Raw genomic sequence first — 26,744 nt, forward strand, 5'->3', positions numbered from 1 at the left:
ATGACTCGCCACAGAATTAAGAAATATTATCCTAATTTTCGGGAGTGGCTCGACACTTTTCCTCTCTAACACGAGAGGCCTTAGCCAACCATAATTAAATTAATGGGCCATTAGAAATATTCCATTAATGATTAAATTATTATATTGATGATATGGATAATGATAATGATGGTGGATAAGTTACATACCTTTACATTTTATAGCAATAATTTTCGGCAAGAACAGCAAACACAGAGTGGAGGTAGTGGCAATCAGAATCAGGCTTGTGATCGTAATGTACGCCAGGGTTGCTCGCTCAGATATGATCGTCCCAATAACTACGACGCTGGCGCTCGTTATAACCACGGAGTATACACTGATGCCGATGTACTTGGAGTCGTTTAGAGCTGATATCTCCACGTTTCTGGTCTCCCAGGCCATATATACTCCCACAATTAGAAGGAGGCCTTTGTATGCATACAGGGCACATAGCCAGCCTGTTGTGTTCTGAGATTTGCAAACTTCTATCTGAAAAATTAGTATTATCAAAGCAGAATTTTATATAAATACTCCAACGTGTTTGTCAATTTTTATTGCTTAAACATCAGAAATGAGGAGATCTGTAGAAGAACCAAATTCACTGACATAGCTCAACAAGTCGCGAAGCTGAAGTAGTATTGGGTGGGTACGTAGTTCGAAAAGCCAATGGACGTTCGAATGGTGGAATGGTGCTGCAATAGTGACCCCGCACTAGAAAATGCCGGGTTTGGTTGACCCGTCACCAGGTGGATATTGAGCAGGACGCAGGGATTTGCTGGATGCGTCTGTACTTGTACATATGTTTTCTGTGACTAAAGGCTCATTTCTTGCGCAAAGGTCAGACTTACGCGGAAATGCAGACTTTTGCCATTATTCCACTTGGACATCATTTATGGCACAAATTACAAATGCCATAATTGCCATGCCATAGCTATAGAGATAAGTTAGCTTAAGATACCTACTAATTCGATTATTAACCACTTAATTAACGGATTTATTAATCACTTCGACATTGTATTTTGAGCAAGCTACATATACTATTCTATACTATTTATAACACAAACCTGAGGCTGATAAACAACGCTCCGATCTGTCGAGCTGATCTCTATGGTCAAGTTCTTGAGATGCCTCTCCATGGGGTCCAGGATCGCCCAGAGGGTCACGATCAGTCCATCGATGACCAGGAGAGCACACACCAAAGATATGAGCGGCGTGTCTTGGAGAAGCTTCGTTTTGCAGACTCCGCTACGATTGCTGGGAGAGAAGAAATGATAGTGCACATAAAACAAAAGAATGGACAAGTTTAGAACACGCTGAACTATTTCGAAAATGGCTCATACAATTGAAAATTTTCAAAAAACTTAACGACTAGTACGACGATGTTTGCACAGAACAAAAAAAGTTTAATACTCAATCAGGGGATTTATCGGGAGCTGGATTTAATTAGCACAAAGGTAGATAAGTTATAGCTACATACTCGTAAGCTTTTTCCGCAGAAATATGATCAACGCATTTGAAACCGTTGGAAGGAACTAGTACATAATAAAAATAAGTATATACTTAGAGGTATAGACCTAACACGTATATACGAGTAGTTTCGATCTACTTTAAATAAAAAAATACCCAGATAAAGTTGTAGTTGGTAGGTACTCTCCGTGGCTAAGTTTTGGCTGCATAACTCCTTTTGAGTCACGAGCAAACTTATACCAAAGTAAAGTTTAGAGTTATGAATGAAGAACTTACTTTACATTTTCAAAAATTTTAAAGTTTTCTCAAGATTTAAAAGTTGCGTTGTATAAGGACTTTATACAAGTTTCTACTTATAGTCTACTAGTTAGTAAGTTAGCCTTGTTTAGTAGTACCTAATATAATTATTAGGTAGGTAGATACACATTACAAATTTCAGGGTTCTGATTTACATTATTATTAAACTGAATTAGCAAACTGAAGTGGAGGTGTGCGGGCCATATATATTTGTCGTAGAACAGCTGGCCGCTTAGGCAGACTTAAAAAATATTATCTTAATTAATATAGCCAATAGTCAATATTAATTTATATAAATTAGGCTTAGTTTACAAGCACTTTCGAAACGTCAGTTATTAAACTCTTAAGGTAATGGTGATAATAATTAGTCGAAAACTTAAAATTAAAGTTAAAAGGGTTCCAATACGTAACCAAAGTGCTAATCCCTTTTCCTATTAAAACTATATTTCTACTTTAATATTACCGATTATAAATTTTACAAAGGATTAAGCAGAACCCAGTAAGTTTTAGTATTAGTAAAGTTTATAAATTCCCAAGTTAATGTACCCACTCACCTTATGAATATTCGATGTACTCGGTACGTCTTTGCGAACATCGATCCGAATGCGAGGGAGAAACCGGCGGACATTATGTACACTCTACCCTAGAAATAAGTGGACGTGCTTTAGCTATATTATAGCTATACAAATAAATAAAGTTGTAATGTCTGTTTGTTATTATTAATTAACAGTATTACACCAAATACTTATCTATACTAATATTATATATGCGAAAGTAAACGGCTGAACTGATCAAGATGAATTTTGGTGTAATGGAAAAAGGAACTTTGGAGCAAAACATAGGGTACTTTTTGACCCTAAAATAAAAACAAAGGGGTTGAAAGCTTGTATGGAAAGTGTTTAATTTTTAGGGTAACAGATTTAAATATTTGTTTATGAATCATAAAAATAATACGAAATACAATGTGATTCAAGAATTTTTCAAATTCAACCCCTAAAGTGGTAAAATAGGGGTTGAAAGTTTACATTGATTTCCACGCGGACGAAGTCGCGGGCGTCCGCTAGTTATGAAATATATGGTAGATACTTATTAAAAAAACTATTTTCTGTCTGTTTGTTTCGACTGGACCGATTTTGACGGGACTTTCACTGGCAGATAGCTGATAATATAAGGAGTAACGACCCCTCCAATAAAGTGAAGTCCCTGATATCTGATGTCACCCGGACGTGAATCTGTTATCTTACGATATCGGGGGCGCCGGACTGATACTCAGGCTAAAACACCCTTCCAGAATGGCCGTCTAAGAAGAGGTCCAAGTCTCAGAGGCGATCCCCTTCTGCCTTCTGGCCCTATCAGGCGATGCTTCTGAGCTCAGCCAAAATCCCCGGTGTCGTCGCTGAAGTCCTATTAAGGAGCTTACGACTCTTATATCTATACTAATATTATAAAGCTGAAGAGTTTGTTAGTTTGTTTGTTTGATTGAACGCGCTATCTATACTAATATTATAAAGCTGAAGAGTTTGTTTGTTTGTTTGATTGAACGCGCTAATCTCAGGAACTACTGGTCCGATTTGAAAAATTCTTTTAGTGTTAGATAGCCCATTTATCGAGGAAGGCTATAGGCTCTATATTATCCTGGTATTTCCCACGGGAACGGGAACCACGCGGGTGAAACCGCGCGGCGTCAGCTAGTTAGAATATAAACAGGAGCTGTAACTGCGGCATATTGTGTGGTGGTATGGTGGTGGTAGTACTTACAGTGCACATCGCTGAGAAGGGTATGTAGGAGGGCAGGATGGCGTTATCTACCCCCAGCAGTGCCACTGCGGTGTACACCAGCACGCAGCCGATCAGCGTCATGTTGTTGAGACGCGGGGACGACAGCTTTATGAACCTGCAAGTTAACTAATTCTAGGGAAATCATAACATCGGATAGGAATTATCATTGGGGAACAAATTAAAAAAAGTTACAATCAATGAGTATCTTCCCAGGTACTTATTGATACTAATTGATCATAGATTTTAGAGATCAGACATGGCCCTCTGTACAATCCCTTGTACAGTCATAGTGGCCTAAGAGATAATAACGAGATAACGTCGCAAACATATCGCTCTATATCGTCCCATCGCAACGAAAGAGAGAGCGGATATCTAAAGAGGTAAACAGAGCGATATGTAGATAATATATTTTCGGTATTTCTTAGCCCAAATATCATAGGACTGATAGGTAAATGACAGACCTGTAGGTCACGACGTATCCGAAGACGAGAAGTCTAGTACCTCTCGTCTTGGGTTTAAGGCCGATCAGTAGCGGCGAAATTGAAAATATCGTTCTCTATAATAGCGAACTACTTTGATTGCAATTTTTTTGACTCCCCCGCTATTCGTCAAATTTTGTCTTTTTATTTCTTTTCTTCGAGCAGCTACAGAAAAGTTTTTGGAAGTAATTAAAATCCAATATATCTTTTTATTTCACTCGAACTGACCTCCTTATGATCGCCGATCGTTTTAGCCACTTTATACTAAAGACCCTGTTAAAAAAATACAGAATATCATTTGCGAGTTTCACAATTCGCAAGAAATTTACAACTGAATGAACTGGTGACATACTAAAGCTTCAAATATGGAGATGTAGTGGTTTAAATTCAAAATATTCCGGGTGTATTGCGGGACCTCAATAATGAGTTGAGCCGCTCCGTTATTCATAGTTCGTTATTCCCACAAAGGTAATTGAAGGGGCGGGTAAACAAATCCCTTGGCGGAAACAAAACAACGGTGCGGTAGGTACTCCTATAGAAATGGTAACGAACAGATTGGGAATTTAAACCAGTGGCGTAACTAGCGCCGTATCAGCCGTTATATCAATGATATGTAACCCCCCTTACGTGTGAAAACAAAAATTAGTAAAATCCACTATCTCCTTTGGTTTGAAGAACCTATGAACTCACGTAAATTCGTAGGTTCTTCAAACAATTAACTTTTTTGAGAAATCTTTACCCTTCATATTGGCCCCCCAACTAATTTTGAAGCCGTGATAGCCCAGTGGATATGACCTCTGCCTCCGATACCGGAGGGTGTGGGTCCGAATCCGGTCCAGGTCATGCACCTGCAACTTTTCAGTTGTGTGCATTATTAAAAAATCACGTGTCTCAAACGGTGGAATTAAAACCATTGTGAGAAAACTTGCATATCAGAGAATTTTTTTAGTTATAAGTTAGAAGAGAGAGTGCACCTGAACTTGCGCACACACTTGTGCAATATCTCCTGCGTACAAGGTTAATCTCACCATGAGATTGGCCGCCGTGACCGAAAAGTCGGTCGGGAGCGTATTATATACTTTTGACAAAGAGGTAACGTCTAGCGAGGCAGGACCTGTAACTGATCTGAGAGTTGAGACTGATAAAAAGGATCCCTTGTTGAATATTCACCTCCGTTTGCTATAATGCAAGTTGAACGCCAGGAAGGCCAGTGCCAATGCCACGCCAGCACCCGACAGTGCCGCCACAGCGAGCCTGGCGGGTGCCCACACCGAGTCCACGCGCGAGACTAGCACCCGCCTGGCAGCCGGCACGCCGCCCGCCCACTGTGGGCGCGAGCATTCTGGGCACGTCATCTCGCGCCCATGAGTGTACAGGCCCACCGCTTTGGGCCGACCGCCTATAGAATACCATCGAAAAGACATTTTTATTTATTTGTATCTCATTTACATAAAACGAACATAAGGAGCAGTGATAGCCCAGTGGATATGACCTCTGCCTCCGATTCTGGACAGTGTAAGTTCGAATCCGGTCCGGGGCATGCACGTCCAACTTTTCAGTTGTGTGCATTTTAAGAAATTAAATATCACGTGTCTCAAACGGTGAAGGAAAACATCGTGAGGAGACCTGCATACCGGAGAATTTTCTTAATTCTCTGCGTGTGTGAAGTCTGCCAATCCGCATTGGGCCAGCGTGGTTGACTAAGGCCTAACTCCTCTCATTTTTAGAGGAGACTCGAGCTCAGCAGTGAGCCGTATATGGGTTGATAATGACATAAATTATTGTCTTAAAGGGTTTCGGGACAGTAAAAATATATATTTTTACTGTGGTGTCGGTCTTATTTAGGGTAAACTAAATTTATGCTTTTTAATAAATTAAGTATACTATAAACAAACTTTTGTCACACCCTGTATTTGATAGAACGCTGACATTCCTATTCTGTCTGCTCCATTGAAAGATACCGGGCCCTGGAACAAGACGAGATGTTGGAATTAGAGTTGAAATTGTATTAGGTTTTATTACATAAGGTACATACTCAACAAGGTTACTTGCTCAAGTTTTTGAATAAGTAAGAACATAAGAAAATTCGCAAGAATACAAAAATTTTTCATTAACGACTTCCGTCAAAAATAGGAAAGTTGATCAAGCAATTAAAACCGAACCTACATTGGAAGGTAGATTCTATATTTGACATCAGTTTCCCCAAAATTATTCGTGACTTAGCTTAGACCTCTTTAATCCAGCCCTTACAGTAGTATCGCTGTAAAAATGGAGTAACTTCTCCCGTTTTCCCAACATTTCCCTTCACTGCTTTCCCTTCCTATTGATCGTAGCGTGATGAAAAGTATACTATAACCTGCCCAGGAGTATAAAGAATAATTATACCAAGTTTCGTTAAAATACGTCGAGAAGTTTTTGTTTCTGTAACAAACATACAGACAGACAGATAAAAAAATTACTGATTGCATTTTTGGCATCAGTATCAATCACTAATAACCCTCTGACAGTTATTTGGAAATATATTTCATGTACAGAATTGACCTCTCTACAGATTTATTTTATGTATAATTCGTCTTCGTCTATGCTAGTATGAGAATAACACACAGGTATTTTATTTTCGCTGACACATCTATTATTCACCAAACCAGTGTCGTCTCGAGCCACTGCTCGAAATACTCGGCAACTCTCTAGAGCACGTCTGTCCAAAAAGTTAAGTTTATTCGTGCCTGAGCAGAATTCATTCATGCAGAAGGTAACCTCGTTGGAGACGGCGCGCTAACTTCGTAATATTAGCTTAGTGTCATTTGGTATCTTGTCTGAAGGCACTGGTTATTCGTATTATCTCTAGTGACAATTCGGAAGACTAAGTTATCTAGAAACTACGGTTCTTTTTGGCTGATTTCGAAAATCCTGATTATTTTTTTGATTGTTTTGTGTCTGCGATTTTCTCAAAAAGTACTGTTCTGATTTGTATGAGGATTTCCATTATTTAAATTCCCATTTTTCAGGGAAGGCTTTTTAGCTTTGACACCTATTATTATCTATGTATCTAAGCTTTTTAGTATGTAGGTAATTTAAAAAAATAATTTCAGTTCATTTTTCCCTGAAAAAAAAACGCTACTACCTATGACATTTTGCAAGTTGTTTGTTGTTTGCGGTTTCTAAAGAAAAAAAGAAGTTTTTGTACTTGTAGTAGGTACCTATCACTTTGCTGTTCTTTTATGTACTCCTGTCTGTACCTAGTGGCTATTAGGCTATAGGTACCTTTGAAAATCAAAAATCAATGTAGAATGCATATTTTAGGCGCTGGCTATGCTAGTAGATAATAGGTATTAAGAAATAATTAATCGACCTGCTGCTGCGATAATAATGCGGCTGGAACCACAGATTAAACATATAGAGCGCACGGAAGACGACGGTGTCGTAGCCGTTTCAGATTCAAAATTCAAAAACGAATACATTTTCGAGTCAGTACAACACGAAGCGTCGCATCAGTAACATTCAATTCTTCATTACATTCATTCAAGACAAATGGCGTCCTATGTTTAAAAATTTTAAAAACTATTTACAAAAACTAAAGAAATATGATGGAGTATTTTTTATTGGTAATTAATCAATAATTACCAATAAAAATATTACTGTATTCATTTACGTAATCGTTGTTAGTGTTAAATGAAATATAAATTATGAAAAAAGTTTGTATATGTCAAAGAGACACGTGACGTTTGGGGGTTTTTGTGGGTTTCACAGACTTCACCACGCTGCTTGTAAAGATTCACTCTGTATCATCTTTCTTTACTTTGTGGCTGAAACCAAAACAAATCTTTCCTTGAAATCCTAAATAATCTAGCCTATTTTTAAAATCTTACCGAAACACCAAGGAAGCTTAAATTCCCGATCTGGTTCAGGAACTCCTCCGCCATGTCCTTCCGGTTGTAATCGAAGTGCCCCAAGCCCAGCCTGGTGCTGTCCTCGCTCTCCAAGCTCCTCCAGAGCATCTCCGCTCTGCTCAACGCCAGAGCTATGGCCCACACTGCGTCGTATGTGTGCGGAGCAAAGGGTGAGATTGGTACACCGGCCCCTTGCATTTCGCGGTAGAACATTTCACTTGTCTGCAAAGAAAAATTCAAGTCGAATTAAATTTTACTAGTTCCCGTTCCCGTAGGAATACGGGGATAATATATAGCCTATAACCTTTCTCGATAAATAGGCAATCTAACACTAAAAGAATTTTTCATATCGGACCAGTAGTTCCTGAGATTAGCGCGTTCAATCAAAGAAACAAACAAACTCTTCAGCTTTAATATCAGTATAGATTTAATTAAGTATTTTCGTCGTTATTGTTATCACATACAGACACATGGACATCCAAGAAATAACTTTTAAGCAGTTTTTTTTATTAGTTTAAATAATAAAAATGGCATTAATTTCATGAGTGTTAAAACTTATTGTGTATGTTGGTATACATTACTTGTAATGTAATGTATACCAAGCAACGTACGATAAATAGAGACATTTTTAAGGCAATAAATCACTCGTTTTGCGTGAAGTGAGAGTTAGAAACCACAAAAGAAATAAATAAAGAAAGAAAGTAAAATATTTTAATTGTTCGAATATGCCACGCATTTTGACTTTGATTTTTTTTAAAACTGAATAGAGTAACTGTTAAGTTTCTTGCCGGCTCTTCTCAGCAGAACCTGCCTTCCGAACTGGTGGTAGAGAGTTACAAAGTGCTTGTAAACTAAGCCTATTTGAAATATATGAACATTGAATTTTTGAATTTTATCCCCTATTCTCACGGAAACAAGAACTACGCGGGTGAAGCCACAGGGTATTTAATATTTTTTTAAATAGGATTCCAAAGATGTAACATATTAATTCATTATTTTCAAACATAACAGTTTGGAACCATCCCAGTAAGTTTCAGAGTCAGTCATTTATAGCTAAGAACGATCATGTGAACAAAACACCACTTGATAATCGGTTTAGAAGCTACTCGTACGATGCACATCTGTGTGGACAGTCTTATTAGTCGTATGCTACGAGTATGCATTAAGCTTTCAGCTCAAAAATTCAGAAGGTAAGGATAGTATTAGATTAACATTTTGTTGAATCAGACTCAGTAAATAAAGAATGAGAGACTGTAGCAGCCACGCTTTCCTCATTATTTAAAAGCTAAAAATTTTCCAGACATTTTTTGATTAGTTTGGTAGACAAGTCATCAACAACCCATATTCGGTTCACTGCTGAGCTCGAGTCTCGTCTTAGAATGAGAGGGGTTAGGCCAATAGTCGACCACGCTTGCTCATTGCGGATTGGCAGACTTCACACATGTAGAGAATTAAGATTTCTCAAGTATGCAAGTTTCCTCACGATGTTCATCCTTTATCGTTTGAGACACGTGATATTTAATTTCTTAAAATGCACATAACTGAAAAGTTAGAGGTGCATGCCCCGGACCGGATTTGAACCTACGGCCTCCGAATCGACGGCAGAGGTCATATCCACTGTACTATCACGGCTCGACAAGTATGGTAGGCAAATATGGAGTTTGGATCGTGTTAGAGGTTAGCAGTTTTAAGGGTCCACCCACTCAGTCGTTCCATTTAAAAAGTGTGATTTTTATATATTTTTCTCGGTAATATATTATGAAAAATGATGTCACAGTCATCAGTGAGTTTGCTTCGTGGCAACCCTTTGATAAACACTTTTAGATATACTTAAGGGTTTTCCAGAAGTGTTTTTAGTGCGAAGGGTTTTCCAGAAGCTGTCTGATTTATTGTACTCGTAATGACCGTAAAAAATTAAAAAGAATTACTTTTATATTTGGGCAAATGAGGGAGTGGAACCTTTTATCTCCAGATCGATGTCATAATTATCCAAACTCTATAGCAGCCTACCGTATTATTTATGGTAGGAGCATGGTTTGACAGACAAGTCTTTATATAATGAAGAAGGTGTAGCCATGACAGGCTCTAGTCCAATACATCTAAACGCTGTGCATACAGCGGAGACTAACGAACTCTAACGAAGAGAGACGGGGCTCGTTAGCTTTGCGATGAATCCGATCGTCCGATGTCTCCGTATTTTCCGATTTGTACATGGTTCCTTTCATCTTTTTATATGGTCTAAATCTTTTATATGTTAACGAACAATTTACAGAGTCTAAATAGACTATTTTGAGACTAGACTTTAACCCTGTACTTTGAACTATTGCCAGACCCACCCCTGAACAGGACACTACGGAGTCGTAGCCGTTTCAAATACAAAATTAAAAAAAAGAATACATACATTCTCAGTACGACACGAAGCAAAAATGGCGTCTTATGTTTTTAAATATTATAAAAACTGTTTACAAAAACTAAAGAAATAAAGGAGTCCTTTACTATTGGTAATTATTTTATTTATCATTATATTAATTCATGTAATTGTTGTTAGTGTTAAATTTTGAAATACAAATTATGAAAAAAGTTTGTATATGCGGATGTCAAGGAGACGCGTGACTTTTGGGTTTTTTTATGGGTTTCACCGGCTTCACCACGCTGCTTGTAAATTATATAAAATTATTACTTGATAACGATGATTATTGACTATATGCACATGGGAACCCATAATGAAAAAGAAAGGTGTTCACTCACCAGGCCGGAGTAAGATACGACGTCGCCCACGATGCCCCGGTGCGCGGTGACGGACACCAGTCCCTCCAGAGCCCTGGCCAGCTGCGTGCGCGCGCAGGGTGCTACGCCCCGGATCCGTGGCGGAGCGCCCGCCACCAGCCACGCGTATTCCGCCCCGAACATCCCTAGCTGATAGGCCTGCGCTTGGAAAACGGTATTTTTATTTAGGTACATGATTATAAACACAGAACAGACAACGCTAAAAGCTAACGTTTTTAGCAATAGAAGTAGCAAGGGGGCGTGGCCCGCGTACACCCGGGTGTGCGGAATAACGCAAGCGTGTCCGCGCATGTACTAGCAGTTTAGTTTTGTTCTGTGACAAAAGGAATAAATAATATTCAACTCTAAAGTAAGGGTGACATATTTCATTTTTCACTAAATATCAAACAGCGATTTTGGCCACGCCCCTGGGTACGCTGGGTTCAATACAAAGAATTGGCACTTTGTAAATCTAGTTACCTCTTATATCTGTGATTATAAATTAAAATATTTTTTTGCAGTTTTAATACAGTTTTTTTAGATAACCTGCAGGGTTATTATATAACTAATCGTTTTTCATCGTATTCTCGTTTTTGCGATTATAGTTACTTTGACAAAATGAACTTGACTACATCATTTTACATGCAGTGATTTTACGTTTTTACGATCATCTAACATGATTTTAATCAACAAAATTACTCAAATACCTAACGGTTTTTCTGTAAAATAACCCAACTATTTGCTACTACCACTAATACACTAACGCCAATTTACGTAAAATGACGATAATTATGTCATTAACCGACTTCAAAAAGGAGGAGGTTCTCAATTCGGTCGGTATTTTTTTTTTTTTTTTTTTTATGTATGTACACCGATTACTCCAAGACGCCTGGACCGATTTCTAAAATTCTTTTTTTGTTTGAAACGGTATAGTTCCCATTTGGTCCCATTGCCATCATGTCAAGATCTGATGATGGAATCCTGGAGAAATTGAGGGGAACTTTCGAAAATTATAAGGGTGTCTAGTGTGTTCGTATACTTTTCCATTAAGTACTTTCAAGCATTACAATTTCATGAAGGTTTAAAATCGATCTGATGATGGAGTCATAAAACAGACGAGGGAACTCCTCGGCGATTTACAGCAGTTACCTTGTGTTTGGGCTTGATTAATTTGTATTAATGAGAACTTTCCACATAGATAGGTTGTGACTGTCATTTAGGGGTTTGGTGATGAAGACCAAGGACAATTAAGGGAACTCCTTAACAGTTTACAGTATCTACCTTGTGTTTGGCCTTGATTAATTCGTATTGCTGAGAACTTTCTAGCTAGACGAGTTGTGTCTGTTTAATTGATGATGATTAGGGGTCTGATGATGAAGACCAAGGTCAATTAAGGGAACCCCTTAACGGTTTACGGTAGCTACCTTGTGCTTGGGCTTGATTAATTTGTATTGCTGAGAATTTTGTACCAAGTTGGGTTGTGACTGTCATTAGGGGTCTGATGTGTTCGTTTGAGATGAAATTTTACACTAAAAATGGAAAAATAATAAAAATTTTAATAAAAAAAATACAACCGACTTCAAAACCTAAAAACGTACCCACTAAACTAAAAAGTGAAAAATAACTTCATAATATGTTCTACCTGCTGATCAGTATGAAGGCGGTGCTTAGCCGGTGTTATCTTAATTTAAGCCATTTCTGACAGGACCACATGAAACAACACTGTCTGCAAAATCTAAATCTATAAGATATTCTCACATGGCTTGAATTAATACGTCACCGGCTTAGCACCGCCTTCATACTGATCAGCAGGTAGAACATATTATGAAGTTATTTTTCACTTTTTAGTTTAGTGGGTACGTTTTTAGGTTTTGAAGTCGGTTGTATTTTTTTTATTAAAATTTTTATTATTTAGTTGTTAGTGTTAGTTTGTGTTAGTTAATAAAACACAATATTAGATGATCCAATGAAAAGCATTTAAGCTACGCTTTGTGATGAAACCCGAAATAGTGACATAATTTTGAATAGTAGGTACATCAATCGAGCAATGTATATAGATGAGTTGGTATATAGATGATCCATGTAATGGAAGATCCGTAAAGAAGCCCAAGCTACAGCCATACGAGTAGCTCAACTAATCGCGAAGCTGGAGGTCTATTCTGTAACAATGTTTTGTACTCGTAAGTGCGAGTTTCGAATTAACCTCTATGTGCCTCTATCTACTCTTTCTATGGTATCGTGTTAGATAGAGAGAGATAGAGGTGAATTCGTATTTCGCACTTGCGAGATTAGGGAAACATCATTACAGAATAGGCCTCGGCAGAAATAGAGGTCGATTTTTTACGTAGTTTCTATACTCCCATACGAGTACAAAGCTTTGGTTGAGTTAATTAAAGCTCGGGATTACGACATGCATTCGCAACAGAATATTGGAGGCTATATTAATTCGTCCACTAAAGCCTTACTGCAGGGATAAAGCTCCAAAATTTTGCATCGAAATTTTCGGTAGCACAAATTAAATTTTGAGCATTAAATATTTCTTTTTCAAAAAAATAAATAATTTGTAATTCAAATCTTTCATTGCGAAATATCCATGTCATTTAACTGTGTAGTTTTTGTTCCTTAATCTGTGTGAAGTCCACATTTTTTCAAGTCCGAGGTATTTTCTCTCAATTAATTAAGAAACAGTTATATTAAGTAACCCAATCATTCAGCTTGGTAGGCACAGATTAATCAATAATATACAGATGGAGTGGACGGAACACGGCGGTGTCGTACCCGTCACAAATACGAAATTCAAAAACTAATACATTCTCGAGTCAGTACGACACGAAGCGTCGCATCAGTAATTTTTAATATTATTCAAGAAAAATGGCGTCTTATGTTTTTAAATATTTTAAAAACTGTTTACAAAAACTAAAGAAATAAGATGGAGTATTTTTTTTATTGGTAATTATTGATTATTAAATTAATTTACGTAATTGTTGTTAGTGTTAAATTTTGAAATACAAATTATGAATAAAGTTTGTATATGCGGTGGCCAAGGAGACGCGTGACGTTTGTTTTTTTTAATGGGTTTCACCGGCTTCATATGTTACTTGTAAATAGTCAGTCTGATTACTCTGTGTTGGTAGATCTCTATGTTTCTCTATATATAGCTTTACTCCCTCTTCTGTAAAAAGGTAGTTCGGTCCTGTAGATGGCCTTTAAAGTGGGCTGATAAAAATAATGATTTTAAGTAAGTATTCCTCAACTTTTTAACCGACTTCCAAAAAGGAGGTGGTTCTACGTTCGGCAGTATGTATGTATTTTTTTCTTTTTATGTATGTCCAATAGTTATTTATGCCACTGTCATGTCATTTACCTGTGTAATGAACATTACCAAACGACCTACAGGAATGAATAGCTTTGTGATATGTTTTGGGGTTTTATATTGAGTAGATTATGGAATGGAAATAGAAAATATAAAATATCTACTCAATTGTGTAAGTAACTCACCTCACAGAATATTTTCGGTAACATCTCCTGCGAGAAACTGCCGATGATTATCCTTGTGTCGAGCTTCTGGAATTAATTGGGTACATAATAATCATTAGGTGAGAAAATTGTCAAAAACCAGGTAGACTTTGTCTGACTAACGCACGTAGGGTTCCGTACAAATTTAAACGTAACTGCCTTTGTTTTCTATACATGCAAAAATTTTGACGGCCTCCGTGGCTTAGATCTTAAGATCGTATCGTATCTAAAGATCGATTTTAGGCTTAAGATCGTAGTCAGGGGCTAACTTGTAAAGAATAAAAAGAAAAAAAAATACAGTTGTCGGATTATTTTTTTCAAAATACCTACTTGTGTTAAAAGACGTTTATTTATTTATTTATGTATACTTTATTTGTACACCACAATTTAAGATAAAACAAAACAACCAGACAAAAAAAAAAAAATTACCGTCCATCACATTTTTTTAAGTTCTTTCCCTTTTAAGATACGGAACCCTAATAAAAAACCTCACAGGTATTTCAAGGTTATACCCCGACTCTAACAGGCGTGCATTTTAACACGTAGCGCAAAATGGCTGCCAGCGGATCTCGACTGTGAGTTTCTTTTGTCTTCCAACCGCCCGTATACCGATTTGTCTTTTATATCAGAAAACCTCGCGAGCAAGGCCATTTACTAGATTACTTCAGTTCCCCAGTATAGTATATTTGACACAGTATAGTTTGCTTGAACCCTGGTTTAGCGCGCTTCAAAATAATGTAATATATTTTTCACTACTCTTGCTCAAAAACACTGTCATATTACCACTCCACAGCGGGGCTAAACAAGCATATTAGCCTCTAGGGGCTAAAGTAATTTTGTTTTTTTAATTCTTGTCTGTTACGAGTACTAGCCTACTATAAAACGGAGGAGGTTTTATTCGAAAATTGAATCATTATAGGTAAGGCTCTGATTGTTTTGAAAAATAAATAAAAAACTTTAAATTGGAAATAAATGCAGCGTTCTTGTCTGTGGAATGCGTTCATTTTTTTTATTTAATTTTTATTGAAGACATGGGACATCCTTTACGGTGCAATACTTTGCCTTTTTCTCATGTGAAAAAAATAAGATTAAAAAGCGAGAATTTAAAAAACAACTGGCGTGAATAATACACACGTGATTTTTTTCCGAAATTCATTGTAAATTTGTGACCGTAACTTTCATATATTTCAACATTAATTGTTATTGGTGTCTTCATCTACTGAGAATGGTGATCCTAATTTGGAGATGGATGAAATTTTCAATCTGTTACCATCAAAGTCCAGACGCATTTACTTGAATACTTACCTACGAAAAATTTAATAAGTGAAGAAAACAACAACAAATGGATTCACTTACGAAAGGAGTTTTTTAAATTATTATCTCCCACGTTTACCTCATATACTCGTTATCCATCTTCACAGAAGTCGGAAATTATGTTACCGGGTAAAAGCATCTCCCATAATATCCAAAATTGTAGACTTTGTACATTTAATTTTCAATTAAATAAATCATTGAATATTGAACTAAACTATTTTATTTTCTCGCAATCGTAGTGAAAAGCAGAGTGTAACACGCGGGGCTAAACCCATTATAGACTCGGTTTCTATTTAGGCGGCCCTCGACTTACGTCTCAGGCCCTAAAAATACTCGTATATAATGGGTCTTTTTAGCCCCTTGTATAACAATCTACTATTTTTCATGGCTTAAAACTAAATAGATTCGCGCGTTTGTACGCTTACATTTTTTAACTAGGGTTAACTTTTAATTAACAGTTTTAATGCGGTTTTTTACAACAGATAGAGTAGATTCAAGACGAAGGCCTCTACATATTATACTTGTAATAAAGAATGTCGAAGGTCATGTTATCCACTCAGATAAATTGGAGCTGTCCTCAACTCTACCTATGATATAAATACGGAAAATAATTTGTTTGTACGCTTTCACGGTTAAACCACCACTAAACCAGTTTTTGAAACTGTTTCATTAATGGAAAGCTACATTATTAGCGAGTAACAAAGGCTTTGTTTCATCTTTGTATTTTGCGTGAAACTGCAGGGCTTTCGCTAATAGCCTATATTCTTCTCACGAAGAAAATATTTTTTCACTACTCTTGCTCAAAAACACTGTCATATTACCACTCCACAGCGGGGCTAAACAAGCATTTTAGCCTCTAGGGGCTAAAGTAATTTTGTTTTTTTAATTCTTGTCTGTTACGAGTACTAGCCAAGTACTACCCTACTATAAAACGGAGGAGGTTTTATTCGAAAATAGAATCATTAAAGGTAAGGCCCTGATTGTTTTGAAAAATAAATAAAAAACTTTAAATTGGAATGAAATGCAGCGTTCTTGTCTGTGGAATGCGTTCATTTTTTTATTTAATTTTTATTGAGTTGCAAATAGAGCGAGATTTGAAGACATGGGAAATCCTTTACGGTGTAATTAATACCTTTGCCTTTTTCTCACGTGAAAAAAATAAAATTAAAAAACGAGAATTTAAAAACCAATTGGCGTGAATAATACACACTTGATTTTTTTTAGAAATTCATTGTAAATTTGTGACCGTAACTTACATATTTTTCAACAAGAATTGTAATTGTTGTCTTCATAAAGTGAGAATAGTGATCCTAGTTTGGAGATGGATGAAATTTTCAATCTGTTACCATCAAAGTCGAGACGCATTTACTTAAATGTGGAGAAAACAACAACGAATGGATTCACTTACGAAAGGAGTTTTTTAAACTATTATCTCCCACGTTTACCTTACATAGTCATTATTCATCTTCACAGTAGTCGGAAATTATGTTACTGGGTAAAAGCATCTATCTCCCTTAATATCCAAAATTGTAGACTTTGTACATTTAATTTTCAATTAAAATAAATCATTGAATATCGTACTAAACTATTTCATTTTCTCGCAATCGTAGTGAAAAGCAGAGTGTAACACGTGGGGCTAAACCCATTATAAACTCGGTTTCTATTTAGGCGGCCCTCGCCTTCGTCTCGGGCCCTAAAAATACCTCGTATATAATGGGTCTTTTTAGCCCCTTGTATAACAATCTACTATTAAATGCAAACATAACTTTGTTTTAGACTAGCATACGCTCGCGACTTTGTTCGCGTGAATTTAGTTTTTTTAGCGTCTATGATGAGACTTGAAAGTGTAAATGTGACTGAAAGTGACATTGTGATACATTTCAAAAACAAATACACAAATCATCATTATCAACCCACATTCGGCTGACTGCTGCGCTCGAGTCTCCTCGAGGGGTTAGGCCAATAGTCTACCACTGGCCCTATGCAGATTGGCAGATTTCACACTCGCAGAGAATTAAGAAAATTCTCTAGTATGCTGGTTTCCGCATGATGTTTTACTTTCAATGAGTGAGACACGTGATATTTAATTTCTTAAAATGCACACAACTGAAAAGTTGGAGGTGCCCCGGACCGGATTCGAACCCACACCCTCCGGAATCGGAGGCAGAGGTCATATCCACTGGGATATCACGGTATATACACAAGTAATTTAAATATATTATATATCTTTACGGGTTGTAAAGAAAAGCTCTAGAACGAGGCAATTAAGTAGATTAATGCTGAGCTCCCTAGTGTTTAAGTTTGCAAGCACGGAGAAATGAGGGACTTAGCATAGTTAAAGATTATATGGAACATCGCTGGAGAAAGCAGAAATTATTATATTTTACAATATTAGAAATGAAATAATAAATTGATTGATTGCATTTACAATTTCTAACATATGAGTCTTTTGGCACTAACATATCTTTTTTTTTTTTATCTTATCTATACTTATAATAAATCTGTACAGAGGTCAATTTTGTACATGAAATATATTTCCAAAATAACAATCAGGGTAGTGATCGATACTGATGCTAAAAATTCAATCAGTAAAATTTTTGTCTGTCCGTCTGTTCGTTATAGAAACAAAAATTACTCGACGGATTTTAACGAAAGTTGGCACAATTATTCCTCATACTCCTGGGCAGGTTATAGTATACTTTTCATCACGCTACGATCAATAGGAGCAGAGCAGTGAAGGGAAATGTTGGGAAAACGGGAGAAGTTACTCCATTTTTACATGGATTAAAGAGGTCTAAGGGCGGGCAAAGTCGCGAGCGTCCGCTAGTTGTTGTATGGATTAACCTCTGGACTAATTTTGAAAATTTAGTGAACATTTAGAAATTTACGTTATTTGCGAATGTCATAAGCTATATTTATCTGTGTATTCCTACAGAAACGGAAACTACACGGGGCGTCTATTACTAGACTACTAGCGGACGCGCGCAACTTCGTCCGCATGGTTATTAATGTAAACTATCAACCCCTATTACACCTCTTTATGGGTTGAATTTTAAAAATTCTTGAATCTCATTATGTTCCACATTTTTTCATGATTTATGAACAAACTTTTTAAATCTGTAACTCTAAAAATAAAGGACTTTTAGCCGTTTAGCCGTGAAAAGGTAACAGACAGACAGACAGACTTACTTTCGCATTTATAATATTAGTATAGATACTCTGCAGTAATATACACGAGTAGGTACGCGACACTACCTTTCTAACTGACTAAGGCAAAACAAAATGGGGAGTGAATGCAGTACTTTTAGCAATCTATGTATGTTTGTGTTTACACATATTCCTCTGTAATATATTAGTCATTCGGTTTTGACGAATGAGGTGTCAATAGATTTGATAATAAGCCCCGCGTAAGTAAAGCTACATTTTAACTTTCAACAGGAGTAATCGATTTTAATTAGTAAACCTCAATTTTAACCGATTCTCAGATCGTGTTACAGGTTTTTAAACATTTTCAAAGTTGTTATCTGTATTATTGGAACAGTATATATGTGGGTAACCGCGGAAAGCCAGTCATACTTCTGTGGAGAAACGTGCTAGGTCTAAGTTCTAGTTTTGTTCTCCTAGGAGGAGGAAAGAAGGAGGAAACGAGGATGGATTTTTGCCGTTAGAATAGGCTGATAATGATGACCGTGGGAAAATAATCCAAGAAAAACATACGGAAAAACCGACCTCACTCCAGATTGATGGAGCGAAGTTTAGGAGATAAAGTAACAGACGCGACGCGATTGACTGACAGATTCCATTAGCGGCGCGTGTTCCACACTTACTTCCGATATACGCGATAGTGTTGTATTAGCGCTGTATTGACTTGCACTTTGTATATTGTTACGTCGAACTAACTTCACTTGGATTTAGATGAGCAGAGGTTCCCAAACATTGTTTGTTCGCAGACCACTATCAACAGTTATGTCTCAAAATGGGCCTTTATTAATTATCTATATATATAAAAATTAATTGCTGTTCGTTAGTCTCGCTAAAACTCGAGAACGGCTTAACGGATTTATCTTATCTTGGTCTTGAAATGTTCGTGGAGGTATAGGGAAGGTTTAAAAGGTGAGAAAAAATCAAATAATTTCCGGGAAAACCCTAAAAAGTGCCCTTTTCTATTTCCCGTACAAACGTTTAAGAGTCAAGCGGTAGGGGTAGGGTAGGGGTAGGGCAGGGGTAGGGTAGGGGTAGGGTAGGAGTAGGGTAGGGTAGGGGTAGGGTAGGGGTAGGGTAGGGGTAGGGTAGGGGTAGGATAGGGGTAGGGGTAGGGTAGGGGTAGGGGTAGGGTAGAGGTAGGGTAGGGGTCGGGTAGGGGTCGGGTAGGGGTAGAGGTATAGAAGGGTAGAGTAGGGATAGAGAATAAGTGCACTTATGTCAAAACGAAGCTTGACCGGGTCCGCTAGTCTTTTCTTTACTATATAAAAATAAGTCGGGTTTTCCTTCCTGACGCTACAACTCCAGAACGCACGGACCGATTTCCACGGTTTTGCATTCGTTGGAAAGATCTCGGGCTCCATGAGTTTTATAGCAAAGAAAATTCAGGAAAAATTTCAACGTAGGGTAGGGGTAGCCGTGATAGCCTAGTGGTTAAGACCTCTGCCTACGATTAGTAAGGTATAGGTTTAAACCTCCAACTTTTCAGTTAAGTGCATTTTAAGAAGTTAAAAATCACGTTCCTCAAAGGGCGAACGGAAAACGTAAAGAGGAAACCTGCATATCTGTGATATTTCTTAATTCTCTACGTAGGAAAAGTCTGTCAATATGCATTGGCCAGCGTAGTGGACTATCAGCCTAACCCCTCTCATTCTGAGAAGTGACTCGTGCTCAACAGTGACTCTAATAATTTGATAATGGTGATGATGGATAGTATATTAGTTAGTAATTGTTGGCAATTTTGCAACCTAAAAAAGAGTTCCGTTTTGTCCCCTTTTGAAGTACAGAACCCTAAAAACCTTTAATTGTTGCAGTTGCTCCTTGAAGTCAGTCTCGGCGAAGGTGATGGAGGCGGCGCAGGTGATGTTGGCCGCCTCCAGCTGCGTCACCAGCTCGTTCACCGCCAGCGAGTAGATCTCCTCGTTTTGGGAGAACGCCGTCACGGTGTCCCAGCCGAACTGCCTGAAATAATCCTTATTTAGACAGGAAGTCGGCTACTAGGACGACACTCGCAACTTACTGACACAAACAAAATGCTAATATATAAAGCAGTGCTCAAACCGATCTGGACGTACGGCATACAGCTGTGGGGAACGGCCAGTAATTCAAATATTGAAATACTGGAAAGATTCCAAAATAAAGCACTAAGAACAATGTTTGGCATCCCGCGATGTATCAGCAATAAGTACATGTACCACGACATTGACATAAAAACTGTACGTGAAGAAATATCCCAGTGCAGCCTGAGGTATCAGGAGAGACTGACAGTTCACACAAATGAGCTTGCACGAGCTCTGAGTCGCGAGGGTGGACTAATTTTTGCTCGGTTACAAAGACACAGCATTTCCGACCTGTGGAACAGATTTCCATAACAAGCCAAAGGGAGAGCTGCTGACAGGGAATCTGCAGCAAAATAGCTCTCAAACAAAACATTAAATGATATGATGATATCAGATAAATGAATGGCTTATTGCCTATGAGCAGATCGCCATGTCGCAGAAATTACATATAAAAAAAAAAAAATTTAGACAGGAAGTGATAATTTACTCTTTTTTTTATTGTTTACAAGTTAGCCCTTGACTACAATCTCCCTTATGGTAAGTGATGATGCAATCTAAGATGGAAGCGGGCTAACTTGTTAGGAGAAGGAGGACGCGGCACGATTTAAACTCTTTTTTCAAAAAATCGAGTTTGGATCGTGCCGCGTTGCAAGAACCAGCTCATGAATAAGGGCCCTGTATGGGTTCGAAACTAGTCAGGCATACTCCAACCTTATATCACGTGAGTTTTAGCCGTGTTTCATAATCAATTAATATGTCATATGTTTTATCCTCGTATTATCACGGGAACGGGAACTACGCTAGTGAAACCGCGGCGCGTTGGCTAGTATTAAACAAAATCACAACAAAATCTCGCTACGCTTCATACAACATGAGCCTAGCTAGGGTTGCCAGGTCGCCGAAATTAAAAGCCGTACAGTCCAGCCAGTTTGTCCTGACATTTGGGTCAAAAGGCCGGACAACCTACGTTATTGAGGGTTTTGTGTACATCAGTATTAATAGGTACGAAGACTTTTTAACGTAAAATCAAGCATTCATGATTATTACCGTAAATTTTGTTCTCACACTAGTAGTTCGCTCATTTGCTAAAAGTAAAACTAAAAACAGCACTAGCCGAACACCGTTTATTTCGCCCGGACACGGAATAGAAAAGCCAATGTCCGGCTTTATCCGGACACCTGGCGACTCTACCAGCAGCTTTGATCCCCCGAGGCGGCGTGAGAGTGAATTTTTAACGATATGTCATCGTGCTGTTTTCGGTTCTACAGTTTTGTTTGAACAATATAATAAATAAAAGTTTTTTAAAATTGTTCGGGGAGGGTATCCATATGTTACACGGCTGGTGACTATCGGCTAATGGTGCAATCTTCTAACCCAATATCTCTTACAGAAATAAATGTATAAATACTCAAGATTGTTTACTTAAGCTTCCTTCGTATGTGGCACATTTAACCTCTACCACAGCGCTCGGCAAACTATTCAAAGAGCATTGCCACCAGCCAGCACTGCCAGCTTCAAACCCAACGCCTCTTACAGAACTAAATGTAATACTCAAGACGCCGCTTTCTTTGTAACACAATCAACGTCTACACAGCGGCGTAGCTAGGTAACCAAGGGCCCTGGTGCAAATAAAAAATGGGGCCCCACTAGGTACTACTTAAACTACCCCTGTAGATAAGTGGCACGCGGATTCTCTTTCTAAGAACGCAAACGCTACGAAAACTAGAAAAATGTATGGGAATGACAGATCTTGATTACGTGACTAGTCGATAGCAAATGTCATTCCCATACATTTTTTCCAGTTTTCGAAGCGTTTGCGATCGTAGAAAGAGAATCGACATGCCACTTGACTACAACCAACCAAGGGACTGGTTAGGTTTTAAAAATATTAAATTTTCTATATACCCATAGGAATTAGAAGGTATAACTGTCGAATTTTTCTCAACAGAGTTGCTTGCAACCTGTCATATTTGTTTTGGTAATGAGAAAAATTTTCGAAAGTTCAGTTCGATTAAGATTTTCTGTTCAGGTCGCCGGGGCACTGCACTGCCTTGACCCTGGGCAGTTACCCCACTACGTCTACACAACTTTCAACAAACTATTCAAAGAGTATTGCGACCAGCCAGTAATGCCAGCATCAAATCCAACGCCTCTTACAGAACTAAATGTAATATTCAAGACGCCGCTTTCTTTGTAACACAATCAACGTCTACACAGCGGCGTAGCTAGGTAATCAAGGGCCCTGGTGCAAATAAAAAAATGGGGCCCACTAGGTACTACTTAAACTGCCCCTGTAGATAAGTGGCACGTCGATTCTCTTTCTACGATCGCAAACGCTTCGAAAACTAGAAAAATGTATGGGAATGACAGATCTTGATCACGTGATAGTAGTACTAGGAGATAGACGTCTAGCCCCTGGGAAGCTTCGCTAATGCGTCTACTCAGCGTTTGATAAACTATTCAAAGAGTCAAATCAAACTCAACGCCTCTTACAGTACATAAAAAAAAAAAACAAAAATACGTACTCTAAATGCTCCATTACGAATGACGGTGAAATAAAATGAAACAACGAATTCTATGTAACACAATCAACCATACACTGAGTCGGTATACAAGACGAAGACGAGCCACCTCAATTTTAAATGTCGTTAGTCATCATCATCATTATCACCCGATGGACGTCCACTGCTGGACATAGGCCCTGCAACCCGCTTGATTTCCTCGGTCCATCTAGTGGAGGGTCGACCAACACTACGCTTTCCGGAGTGGGGTCGCCATTCCAGCACCTTGGGACCCAAACGTCCATTGGCTCTTCGAAATATGTGCCTGCCTATTGCCACTTCTACTTCGCGACTTTCTGAGCTATGTCGGTGACTTTGGTTCTTCTGCGGATATCCTCATTTCTGATTCTATCCAAGCATAGCTCCATCACCCGCTGCGTGACTCTATGCCTTCTTATGAGGGCCATAGTTAGCGACCAAGTCCATCCATAAATATCCGTAGATGTCGTTAATCTGCAAGCAAATTACCTGATGAAAGCTATCCGCGCTGGGTTGTGCGAGGAGTCGGGTGCGACTGTTCTGCAGAACAGCGGGAACTCGGAGCGGTCGCTGAGCGCCGGTGAAGTGGAGCCGAAGGATACCTGGCGAAGTCATAAATATTGTATAGGTAATAATGGAATGTTGAGTCAACTATTATTGTTCCGATAGTCGTTTCAGTCAATGGTCTTTTAATGAAAAGCTTCGACCAACACCTAACCGTTTAGATACTGGATCCAAGGTCATACAGAATTTATTATCAGAATTTTGAAGGTCTCCGTGGCGCAGTGGTAGGCGCGGTGGATATACAAGACGGAGGTCCTGGGTTCGATCCCCGGCTGGGCAGATTGAGATTTTCTTAATTTGTCCAGGTCTGGCTGGTGGGAGACTTCGGCCGTGGCTAGTTACCACCCTAAAAGACGTACCGCCAAGCGATTTAGCGTTCCGGTACGATGCCGTGTAGAAACCGAAAGGGGTGTGGATTTTCATCCTCCTCCTAACAAGTTGGCCCGCTTCCATCTTAGACTGCATCATCACTTACCATCAGGTGAGATAGTAGTCAAGGGCTAACTTGTAAAGAATAAAAAAAAAAATCTTAACAATTTATGCCTAGTTTGGTTTGGAAATTTATCACAAATAGGGTCAGTCTGTCAGTCAGTCAGAGACTTGTGCGACTTTATGATTTTAAAAAAAAAACATACATACAGCCGAACGTAGAACCTCCTCCTTTTTGGAAGTCGTTTAAAAATGGCATCCGTATCAGTTTGCAAGAAGCATAGCTTGATACTACGATAAATAATAAAATGATTGAGCATAATTGATCGAACGGCTAATTTTCCATTCCCCTGTAGTAAGGATATATTTTACACGATAACTTTCTGTAAGTTTCTCCTCGTTTGTTCGCAACATCGTTACCACTTGTTAGACGCTGCACGTATGAGAGGAGCCTTGTAATCATGTATAACTTTTAACGAGTGTCAAAGTATAACTTTCCGTTGCGAACAAAGAAAAGAATCACATTTCTTTTCACGTGTTACGGGCGAAAATACGATGGGTGTTGTACAGTCGAAAGTGTCTGGAAAATTTTCGTTACAAATTGGAAAATTAATAAGTACGAGTAAATAATTTTATTGAAGTCCGTAAATATATAAAAGCTAATAGAATATTTTCCTAGAAACTGGATTCAGAGATAATTTTGCAGTTGAAAAACATCAATGTACATTTACTATATGAATTTTACTATTCCAGTTTGCTAGCTACAACTTACCAACAAGCTTTTCTTATATTTCTTAAGGTTTTATGGTTTCTTTCCTTTAGGTAGTTATGATATTATTAGTTATTGCGTCTTAATAAATGTCTCAATTTCACGAATATGTCCAGTACAACAGTAACGTTCGTTTGTATCCCTTTCGAGGGACAAAATACACGGAATTAATAACTCTATCATCGCTTTTTTACTGCTCCTATTCAGGCTGCAGAGCTTTTGCTGAATTTCAAATTGATACCTTAACAAGACGTACAACGAAGTAGTTCTACTGGAACAATCGCACCATTTTATTTCCATTGCAAAAATAAAAGCTATACAGTTAATTTATTATCCGTAGTGGTCTACCCTACATCCCCTAATGTATAAAAATATCTTATTGAACTACGAAATTCTAAAGTTTAACAGAACTTTATAGTCCAGGATCCGTGGAGCATTTTTACAATTGATTACTATTAAGTTAATTTTCCGTGAGTAACTTCTTCCAACTGGGCAATAAACATTTCCGAGCGTAGGAACGTACCCAGTAACCCTGTTAGCTACGAGAATCAAGAATTTTTGTAAATACAAAAGTTGAGCGTCTCATCAAGATGAAATCTTACGGATGAGACTGAATGATGAGATCTCACGGAAAATTAACTTGATAATAATCAGTTGTAAGAATGCTCCACGGATCCTGGACTATAAAGTTCTGTTAAATTTTAGAATTTCGTAGTTCAATGAGATATTTTTGTACACTGGGCGATGTAGGAATGCTTCACGGATCCTGGACTATAAAGTTCTGCTTAATTTTGGACTTTTAGTTACGATGTACCTAGTCCATACCCAATAGGTAAACGTGGGGAAGAGAAATCTTATTTTTATTTCCATTGCAAAAATGAATGACTTTATGAAAGGGCGCTTTTTGAGCGGAAACGCCACGCCGGGGGAAAGGTCACCAGCAGTTTCACGCCGCACAAAAGAGCTCTACAGTGGCTGCTATTTGAGCGTCGCTCTAAATAGAACTCAGCTATAAATATTTACGACACTTTTGCGCAATAGAAAGTGTATGTGTCTTGTGGGTATTCGAACAAACGTTTATTTTTGAAGTGAAAAGTTTTTTTTATATTCGTTACAAGTTAGCCCTTGACTACAATCTCACCTGATGGTAAGTGATGATGCAGTCTAAGATGGCAGCGGGCTAACTTGTCAGGAGGAGGATGAAAATCCACACCCGTTTTGGTTTCTACACAGCATCGTATCGGAACGCTAAATCGCTTGGCGGTACGTCTTTGCCGGTAGGGTGGTAACTAGCCACGGCCTCCCACCAGCCAGATCTGGACTAATTAAGAAAATCTCAATCTGCCCAGCCAGGGATCGAACCCAGGACCTCCGTTTTGTAAATCCACCGCGCATACCACTGCGCCACGGAGGCCGTTTTCGTTCGTTAAGTGGACTAAAAGAGCTCAGACGTTAGGTACTACTGTTAGATATTACTAGAGATTTATAATAATATTAGATATGTTATTAAATTAATATGAGTAAGGTTTAATTAAGATAGAAAACACGTTTGAGACACGTGATATTTAATTTTTTAAAATGCACATAAATGAAAAGTTGGAGGTGCATGCCCCGGACCGGAAACGCTCCTACGCTCTCAGAATCGAAGGCAGAGG

The 26,744-nt window shown here is 38.2% G+C and overlaps 1 protein-coding gene across 1 annotated transcript in view; it reads right to left on the reverse strand.

Annotated features, from left to right (window-relative positions):
- Positions 1 to 26,744, reverse strand: part of LOC112055596 (gamma-aminobutyric acid type B receptor subunit 2) — a 110,804-nt gene that overhangs the window by 5,438 nt on the left and 78,622 nt on the right. Inside the window, exons 5-15 of the mRNA XM_052883484.1 lie at positions 23,817 to 23,929; positions 20,527 to 20,689; positions 14,195 to 14,260; positions 10,679 to 10,855; positions 7,910 to 8,152; positions 5,947 to 6,007; positions 5,211 to 5,439; positions 3,541 to 3,676; positions 2,337 to 2,425; positions 1,083 to 1,272; positions 189 to 507 (exon numbers count right to left, since the gene is read on the reverse strand). Coding sequence (XP_052739444.1) covers positions 189 to 507; positions 1,083 to 1,272; positions 2,337 to 2,425; positions 3,541 to 3,676; positions 5,211 to 5,439; positions 5,947 to 6,007; positions 7,910 to 8,152; positions 10,679 to 10,855; positions 14,195 to 14,260; positions 20,527 to 20,689; positions 23,817 to 23,929 — 1,786 coding nt within the window. The remainder of the gene's footprint in view (positions 1 to 188; positions 508 to 1,082; positions 1,273 to 2,336; positions 2,426 to 3,540; positions 3,677 to 5,210; positions 5,440 to 5,946; positions 6,008 to 7,909; positions 8,153 to 10,678; positions 10,856 to 14,194; positions 14,261 to 20,526; positions 20,690 to 23,816; positions 23,930 to 26,744) is intronic.

Source organism: Bicyclus anynana, chromosome 9 (assembly GCF_947172395.1).
Source record: "Bicyclus anynana chromosome 9, ilBicAnyn1.1, whole genome shotgun sequence".
Taxonomy (NCBI): Eukaryota; Metazoa; Arthropoda; class Insecta; order Lepidoptera; family Nymphalidae; genus Bicyclus; species Bicyclus anynana.